Below are 9,873 nucleotides of genomic sequence, written 5' to 3' on the forward strand. Positions count from 1 at the left end.
AAGGGAAACCTTGGTCCATATATTTTTCTCATCATAAGGGGTCTTAGAGCCGTGCTTTGTCTGGCCCCTCACCTAGAACCTGTTTGCCATGGGTGACCCTGACAGGGGCTTTATGCCCCAGACAACTTAGCTCCTAGGATCATTGGGACACACAAACCCCTCCACCACGGTAAGGTGACGACTCACGGAGGGGAAGTAGTGTATTAAGAATTCTAAAAACAAGATGCATGTTCTTTTCCTTTTTCTTGGTTTCTTCTGTAGCAGTCAATTGTTGAACCGTGTGGCCCGGTCGAAGCGTTATGTCTGCCATAAAATATTTGGCTTTAATATTAGTCATGAAGTCGGCAAACAATAGCCTATAATTCAGCTACAATGACATCGTGAAATCAAAAGCAATAATTTGGTACTAATTCAGTGAATTTTTGTTTGATGACACATCTCTGAGGAGCAAATGAAGGAGTCATCTGTGGCTGTTATGACGGCGTGACGTCACGGCAGTAAAGTGGGCAGTTGCCGAAAAGAATATATACTGTATATATATAAAATGTCTCTACTGACAAAAAACGGCAGTGAGCACAGAGTCCGACTCCACGTCTTTTATTGAACACAACATTGGCGACGAGGATGGAGCTTGCACTCTCGCCTCTTCCTCCGGTCCTCGCCCTGCCTGGCGCGCCGCCAGTCCTGTGGCCCCGCTGGTTGGAGACCTTTATTGAAGCCATCGGGCTGGCTGACGCTAGCGACGCGCAAAGGTGGGCAATGATTGTCCATAGCCTGGGCTGTGAGGGCCAACGCATCTTTCGGACTCTAGGACCGGCCACGAAATTTGCGTACTGTGTTGCATTGCTCTCCGGACACTTCACTGCTCCACAGAGCGTCATGGTACGGCGGATTGTATTCCGGCAGCATCGACAGCGACCCGGTGAGTCACCGACCTCCGGGCCTAGCCAGCCTCTGCAGGTTCGGGGATTTGGAAGATGAGATGATTAGAGACCAGCTCGCCGAACACACGACGGACCTTAAACTGCGGGAGAAGCTGTTTTTATCCCCAGATGACACGTCGCTGTCTAGGGCGGTGGAAATGGCCTTCCAGCTCGAGTCTGCGGTCCTGTTAGCATCCCGACTAGCCGCCTCGGACCCAGCTCTCGCCCTTCCCCACCTCCAGCCCTTCCCCACCTCGCTCCACATCTGCCTCCTCCATTCCATACTGTTGCTCTTACGGCCCCACTCCCCGACACCACTGCTCCTCTCGACAAGCAGGAGGTTAACGTCGCGGTACATCGAGGCGCCACAATGAGGCAACATCGTGGGAACTCTGGCTCCTCATCACACCACACACGTGCGCCCACTAGGACAACGATGACAACGTTGTGGTAAGCTGAACCACTTTTCTAAAGTCTGCCACTCTGCTCCTGCCCCTGTGAATCCCGGGCCCCACCTAACCAACGGATCTGGCTCCACCACCATCCACTGGGTGGGCGCCAACAACAAGCTGTTCAAGTGGTGTGCGGTCAAGCTGGACGGCGTGTGTCTGTCTCTGCTGCTGGACACCGCGCCCTCCAAGTCACTCCTGAATGAGTCCACGGTCCGGCGACTCTTTCCACGAATGACTATTAAACCTGGCACGGAAGACCTGTTTGGTTATGGACACACTAAAATCGACATGGTTGGCACCGCGACTTTTTCTGTGCGCTATGGCGCTCAAACCCTCCAAGCTTTCACCTTTCAGGTGTCCCGCAAGGGCGCCAACCTCCTTGGTTTCGACCTGTTCTGTGCCCTGGGCTTCTCCATTACTGACAACATGGGTACAACCATACTAACCGTCGCCGCGCCCAGGCTGCACCGCTGGACCTCGCTGTTCGCTGGACTGGGCTGCGTCACCGCCTTCAACCACCAGCCGCTCCTGAACCCGCAGGTAACCCCAGTCATCCAGCCTCTCCGCCCTCTGCCCCTTGCCCTGCAGCTGAGCTGCAGAAACTTCTGGACACTGGCATCCTTGAACGGGTGGACGCATCGCCATGGATCTCCAACCTCGTGGTGGCACGAAAGAAGGCGGGTAGCCTTCGCCCCTGCATCGATCTCAGACAGGTGAGCAAAGCAGTGATACCTGATAAATATCCTTTGCCCACGACGGAGGAGCTCTCTGCCTAGTTTCACGGCTCCACGGTCTTCTCCAAGCTCGACCTTCGCCAGGGTTACCTGCAGGTTCCAATGCACCCAGGGAGCCGCAACCTCACCGCTTTTGTGTCGCACAGGGGCGTTTTCAGGTACACCCGCATGCCTTTTGGACTTAGCTCCGCCCCCAGCTACTTCCAGAAAATCATGACCACCATCTTCGCTGGCAATCCTGGCGTGGTTGTGTACCTGGACGACATAGTGGTGCACGGCGCGACAGCAGCCTCACACGATGAGCGCCTCACCAGGGTGCTTGAGGTGCTCACCCACCACAACCTCACGCTAAACGGCGAGAAATGCATTTTCTCTGTGCCAGTCATCGAGTTTGTGGGGTTTCGCCTGAACGCCTACGGCCTCATCCCACTCCACTCAAACGTGGAAGCCATCCTACGCCTGCCTGAGTCTGCCTGCCCCGCACAACTGTCCTCATTCCTGGGTCTGACGGCGTTCTACCTGCATTTTCTCCCACACTACTCCGAGACCACGGCTCCGCTACGTGCACTGCCCAAACAGGATGCCCCCTGGTCCTGGACACCCACGTGCTCCGCAGCGGTCCAACAGCTGAAGACGCAGCTCACCTCCCCTCCAGTGCTCGCCCACTTCGACCTCCAGAGCCCTACGCTGGTGACCTGCGACGCGTCCAACACAGCGATAGGGGCGGTCTTGTCCCAGCTACACGAGAGGACCGAACGTCCCGTGACGTTTGCTTCACGATCTCTGACTCCCACGGAGCAGAGGTATTCGGTGGGGGAGAGAGAAGCGCTGGCCTGCGTCTGGGCGTGCGAGCGGTGGCACATGTACCTTTACGGGTGGCACTTCATGCTTCGGACCGACCACCAAGCACTCACCGCCCTCCTGGCCACGACAGGGTCGGGACACAAACAGCTGCGCCTGTGGTCAGAGAGACTACAAGCTTACAACTTCACAACAGTGTTCACACCTGGCAGAGATAACGTTGTGGCTGATCTACTCTCCTGATGATCTTCTCCTTCAGATGCTAGGACAGGAACTCCAACTTCCCATGGATCCGCTGCGGCCTCCCAGGGGAGATCCTCCAGGCCCTCCAGCAGCAGGGCCCTCTGTCGGCGACATGGTGGCAGAGACGCAACGCCTGATGAAGCACCGCTACGACAGAGCGCGTCAGGTGAGAGGACACACACTCAAGGTGTCGGACTGGGTCCGTATCCGCCGGCCCCATCGGTCCCACAAACTGCTATCCTTCTGGTCCTCACCCCAACAGATAATAGCGCAATTGGGCCCAGCTATGTTCCGCCTGGCTGACGGCTCCCGTTGGCATTCCAGCCGCCTGAGGTGCTTCAACCACAAGAAGTAGCCACCACGGCTGATCCGCGCCATACTGCCGGGGACTGGGATTTCCCTCCGGTAGCCCCGGGAATTCCACCCTAACCCGAGGTGCCGGGTATCACCCTCGGACCGAGGCTCCGCCCTGTTCGGGCTTGTCGGCAGCCCTCGTACCTCAAGGACTATGTTCTTAATTCAGGCTTAGGTTAGCGCATAATCTGTTCTGTGGCAGAATAAACCACATGGCTATGCAGGTAAACAGGTCGTCTACCCTGTTTACCCAGATAGGTTGGCCACGTTCTGGCCTTAAAGTTGTGTGCTATTAATATGTTTTGCACTTTAAAAAAAAGGGGGGGTGAATGTTGCATGTAACCACAGTCACAGGGTCATGTTACGACGGCGTGACGTCACGGCCGTAAAGTGGGCAGTTGCTGAAAAGCATATATATCAGATGCGTCTACTGACAAAAAACGGCAGTGAGCACAGAGTCCGACTCCACGTGTTTTATTGAACACATCATCTTCATAATTTGCTTCACTCGGCCACTTCTAATACGGAGTCAACAAACTCAAATATAATTATCTTTATAAATCAGCATGTATTGTATTGTATTGTATTGTAATGTAATCTAAATGATGTCTATGATAATGCAGTTGTCGCTAAGGACGCCATTCAAAATGGGATCGGCAGTGCTATGCGAACATATGGAGCATTGTAAGGACTGTCTGTAGGGCAGTGGTTCTTAAGAGGTCCCGAACCCAACCAATTCATGTGTACGTTCACTGAATCCTTCATTGGTTAAAAATAAAAATGTGTGTGTGTGTTTTTGTTTTTTTTTTACAAATTCAAGACATTAAAAAAACATTAATTAAAAACAGAAAAAAATAAATAACATTGCAATGCATAATTATAGGGGTTTTTTTTAATTGTACAACGGACTATCACAGGATGGCCCGGTAGTCCAGTGGTTAGCACGTCGGCTTCACAGTGCAGAGGTACCGGGTTCGATTCCAGCTCCGGCCTCCCTGTGTGGAGTTTGCATGTTCTCCCCGGGCCTGCGTGGGTTTTCTCCGGGTGCTCCGGTTTCCTCCCACATTCCAAAAACATGCGTGGCAGGCTGATTGAACACTCTAAATTGTCCCTAGGTGTGAGTGTGAGTGTGAATGGTTGTTCGTTTCTGTGTGCCCTGCGATTGGCTGGGAACCGATTCAGGGTGTCCCCCGCCTACTGCCAGCTGGGATAGGCTCCAGCACCCCCCGCGACCCTAGTGAGGATCAAGCGGCTCGGAAGATGCATGAATGAATGAACTATCACAACAGTCACACGGTGCACTCCTGAGGGAACTAAATTTCCTGCAGCACTGATTGGACAAGCAATATAATGTGATCATCTGCAGCCAGCGATGGCCAAGCGGGCGTGTCATAACTATTTGATATCTTAAGTCTGATGTGTCTTACCCTCCATGGCAGAGGTTCTGTCGAACACCTGAGAACTCAGGTTAAGAAACCACTGCAGTCGGGTAGTAATTGTCCTACGCCACCACCACATGCCCCCCTTCAGGCTGGGCTCTGGTTACGGGTCTGGTTATGATTGTATTATTGTCAATGTTTAATGCTATGTTTTCTGATGTGTTATTGTTATTTTATGCCAAACGTCCCGGAGAGCGCTTTGTTCCAGCTGCAGCTGTCATTAAAGTGCTATATAAATAATGACGTATTGTATTGTAATTTATCGTCATAATAGTTGGCCTATTCATGATCGACTCACTGCCATCTGGCTACTTATGTAAGCCCAGTCCATTGCGGTCCCTCCCACCAGTGGGCATGATCACGAAGGATTGGTGTGCTTCTGGTTGCACGTTTCATTTTACTCGTGAATTTGGTCTTCGAGCTCCCGCGAACAACATAAGAGGACGCGGTAGCTATTTTTTGTGCTGTCCTTTTCCTCAAAATACCATTGATGTGTACCAGTGACGCCCGGATTTAAAGTCGGCGAAGTGGGAATATGAGAGCTGGTTAGTTTGAGCTGTAAACAGGTGGCCGACAATACCAATCATGCAGCATCCTTTGGACATTGGGGCGCTTTACTGTCCGGCGGAAATTCAGCCCGATCACGGGACGCATCGCTACCGGAGTTTCATGATTGAAGAGATCCTCACCGATCACCATCCTGAACACAAAGTTGGGGCTCCGACTCGAGAGCTCCTTAAATTCGGAGTACACGCGCTCCTCTCCACTCGTGCATTCCGTAACCAATTGGGTAAGAACAAACTTCGAAGACCGATTTGAAATGTGAAAGGAGCCCAACACAGCGGTTCCGAGTGTTTTCATTTTAAAACACATCCCCCACCCAAACCATTGTGAAATTTATTTGGAAAAGCATTTTGAAACAAAAACGTGTAGTCCCCCCCCCCCCCCCCCCCCCCCCATCGACGTCGCGTAGTCTAGACAAAACAGTAAAATATGCGAAACTGAGGTAAACGACGAATATCACGTATAGACAACAGTTTTAATCTGTGCCCAGTGGACATAAGTAGTGGACATTAAATGCTTTGTTATTTTTCGATCGAAAAACACGCGTAATTGAACCAAAGTCTGTTAGTTGTAGACATTTTATCAACACTGTGTTGTTAAAATATAACTACTAATATAAATAACCGAATAACTTAATTGAATAGATTTTATTCCTCATGACAAGGCTTTAATCGGACATAATATAATCTATATTAGTAAAACATACTGCAATTATTACATTGAACCTATATTTCAGTCAAAAGATAAAGAAAATTACAACTCGGAGCAACAGATGTGTACAAATGGACTCAGATATGAGAGCACATCACGGATCCAACGAGAGTTCCGTTAATAAATATTTGGATTTATAATTATGTCGGCGCTATTCACAAGTGGTTCTCACCCTTTTTGCAATGATGTTCCGTGTACCCACTGTGATTTTTTTTGGTATCCCTCAACAGCACAACGCATATTTGGAAGACAAAACAAAAGACTTGCAAACAAAGTGCTGTGCCAACACTGTCTGATTTAGTCAACTTTGAGACTTCATTTGTAGTGGTACCTCTAGAACTATATGAACATAACCAAACGAAATAACTAAAAACAAAAACAGAAATAATTAATTCTAACCGCTCGGATGTGTGTATGGATAAATAAAGATAAATATAAAAATAATTTCCCCAAACGTTGGGATCACAGTATAGATCAGTTATCAAAATAAATAATTTACTTATTTTTACAGAGAAGCGGAAACTGCAAAAAAATAATCTTTAAAAAAATAATAACAATCATAATACTAATAATAATTAAATGATGTGAAGGAAAATTGTAAATAGTACTGCGATTTATCCATTATGTGTTCATATTGCATTTAATTGAAAGATGTTTGTTGTTTTTTTCTCTTTGTTCTTTCTTCTTTCTACATACATTCTTGCTGCTGGAGGCTGTAAATTTCCCCAGTGTGGGACGAATAAAGGATATCTTATCTTATCTTAAAATGTCTATTGAATAAATTATCAAGTCAAGTCAACAGTATTGTCAATAACCAATTGTCAATACTGAATATGTAATTGGTGCACCAAATTGAGTGTTTTTGCATTAAGCGAAGCAAATGTGTGCTTCACTCATTTTTTGGGGGGTAATTTTTGGTGGCAGGGAGACCATTGGGTCACAAAAACTCTACTTTTTTAATGTATTTTAAAATTTCACGTACCCCCATTCGGAACCAACGGTTTAATATAAACATGACAAAAGCGCAAAACAAACAAATAAAAAAACGCTGAAGACACTGTGGTTTGGTTCGTTTGGAGCCCATAAGACCACAACGATGTGATGACATACAATACTAAAGAACGTCAAATGGAAAAAAAAGAACATCATAGCCCATGTTTATATGTAACCATTCTCTTCTTAAAGCGTTAAAGGCTGACCAGACTAACCTTGTGAAGTTCCCCTTATCCCCGCTGCCCTGCACACTGAGCTCCCCGTTCGGCTCGCCACTACTATCGGCGGCCGCAAACCTTCATGTCGGCGTGCCATCGCACCACCTGCCTCTTGACCCTCACCTCCGGGGAAAATTGGACCATGGATCTGACGGTACCGGCAAAAGCAAGAAGGGTCGCCGAAGTCGAACCGTGTTCACCGAATTACAGTTAATGGGACTAGAAAAACGCTTCGAGAAGCAGAAATATCTGTCCACCCCTGATAGGTGAGTGGCGAGAGTGAACAAAAGCTACGATTGAACCGGGGCGGGAATAACTTCGTGTTTTTGTGGTTAGCTCCCGAGACCTCTGAAAACGGTCATTTTATCGAAATGTCTCATCCGTTACAGAATAGACCTCGCGGAGTCTTTGGGTCTCAGTCAACTCCAAGTCAAAACGTGGTACCAGAACAGAAGGATGAAATGGAAGAAAATTGTAAGTTAAACATATAATTACCTTTAACGTGATATGTAATGCAAAACACCTGTGCGTCAGCATAAACAACAGTGAACAAAAGTCTTTTTCACCTTCAGATTTTTTGCCCCCTCGCTGGGAGATCAAACCTTTCCTTCCATGGGCACATAGAGAAAATATTCAGGACACAACGGACCGCTGACATTTTTCAACTTTAATTTATTTAACCAAGAGTAGGTATATGTTGAGGAATTATATTTTTATGTACAGTTTAAAAAACTGTTAGACTACAAAGCAAAAAACAAAAGTAAAATATTTTCCTGAATATATATATCTAACAGAATTACCTTTATTCATAGAGTGGCTATGATAGTTCATATTTTAGTTGGAAATGGTTTCTTTGGATGTATTTCTAAATCTAGAAAAACTGTAATACACGTGTGGGTACTTTCTCATTTCTCCTGCCTTGCCAACTAGCATTTATGTACAATGCAGGCAAATGACTCGGGACGTTAATTCTGGAATATGCCGCGGCCCGCTAAAAACGGACAATTCAATAATCAGTATTAAAGACCACACCCATACACACACACAGACACACACACAGACACACACACAGACACACAGACACACACACAGACACACACACAGACACACAGACACACACACACGCACACTTTCCATATGTAGTAATAATTCTGGACCGTTCGCAAAAGTGGGGAAAGTAGAGCATGCAGGCTTTATTTTGTCCACGTTATTATGATTATGTTACGCTTATGTAATGCTTTTTGGGATCGACCTGCTAGCAGAGAATGTATTTTTTGTTGTTGTTTTCTTTTTAACTTTTTCGAATGGTCCTGCGAAAAACTCAAGGCAAACTGTAAAATTGGCCAACTGTGTTTTCAAAACGTATAGTTCAGTGGAAGGTCACAGATGAGTCATATTCATAGTTTTATTTTTAGTTTGAATTGCGATCACGACAGATTTGAATAAGAAAATATTGAATTTTACGGCCAAGTTGAAAATTATTATATATTGTTTATATATAATTCAACAGAAATATGCTGAAAGTACTAATAATGCCTCTATTATACATTGTGAGAATTCAAACTTCAATTTCCTGTCTGTTGAATCTTAACTTTTCCTGCGAATTTGGGAATTTCAGGTTCTGCAAGGGGGAGGTCTGGAGTCACCAACTAAACCAAAAGGCCGTCCAAAGAAGAATTCGATTCCGAGCAATGAGCAACTCTCTGCAACTCTGCCCAAAAAATCAAATTCTGCCACCGAACGTCAGGCGGAATGCTCGAGCTCTCATTCCAAGAACACTCAGTCGGAAGGACTTCATTGATTCGTTCGAGCCCAGCGACACAAACTCAGAATTCGAATGCTGTGGTAAAGATGAGCAGTGGTTCTCTTGAAGCTGGAGTTTTGGTGCCCTCTTTTTAAACAAAAATCTCAGGACAACCTGAGCTGTACAACATATACTCCAGCAAAGTGTATATATTGTAAGGATTGCTGCCTTGCATCGTTTCCTCTGATGCACTTGTGACTAATTGAGTGGACGAAAACGTTTGCAGTATGTCTATCATCTTTACTTAGTGTATTTCATCTGTGTATGTCATGAATAATTAATAAATATATTTTCACTAATATCATACATCCACTATTTTCTATGCCGCTTATCTTCACTGGGTCGCGGGGGAACTGCAGGAGTTTATAGTGCCGGCTGACTTTGGGCGAGATGCAAGACACGGGACTGCTCGCCTGTCAATAGCATGACACATACAACCAAACATTCGTAATCAGATTTACACAAGGATCATTTAGTCTTAAATTGACCTAAGAAAAATTTTTTAGAAGGCGGGGTTTGGTGGGGGATGAGGCAGTACCCAGTGATGCAAACTCCGCAAACTCTCATTTTCTCAATGACTGGCTTTGCAATTTTCCGATGCAAAGTATTGTTTTTACGTGTCGCATCGATTCACGCT

At 46.7% G+C, this 9,873-nt stretch overlaps 1 protein-coding gene and 1 long non-coding RNA gene across 2 annotated transcripts; both read left to right on the top strand.

Moving 5' to 3' along the window:
• Positions 1-932: 932 nt before the first annotated feature.
• On the top strand, positions 933-3,810 carry LOC127607206 (uncharacterized). Its single transcript, XR_007964014.1, has 2 exons — positions 933-1,105; positions 3,677-3,810. It is a non-coding gene; the product is annotated as an uncharacterized LOC127607206 (long non-coding RNA).
• A 974-nt stretch (positions 3,811-4,784) lies between these two features.
• On the top strand, positions 4,785-9,540 carry barx1 (BARX homeobox 1). The gene is made up of 4 exons (XM_052075277.1): positions 4,785-5,736; positions 7,407-7,698; positions 7,822-7,906; positions 9,051-9,540. Exons 1-4 carry the CDS (start codon positions 5,532-5,534, stop codon positions 9,231-9,233), a joined length of 765 nt encoding a protein of 254 aa, XP_051931237.1. The 5' UTR covers positions 4,785-5,531; the 3' UTR covers positions 9,234-9,540.
• Positions 9,541-9,873: the final 333 nt, after the last annotated feature.

Source organism: Hippocampus zosterae, chromosome 9 (assembly GCF_025434085.1).
Source record: "Hippocampus zosterae strain Florida chromosome 9, ASM2543408v3, whole genome shotgun sequence".
Taxonomy (NCBI): domain Eukaryota; kingdom Metazoa; phylum Chordata; class Actinopteri; order Syngnathiformes; family Syngnathidae; genus Hippocampus; species Hippocampus zosterae.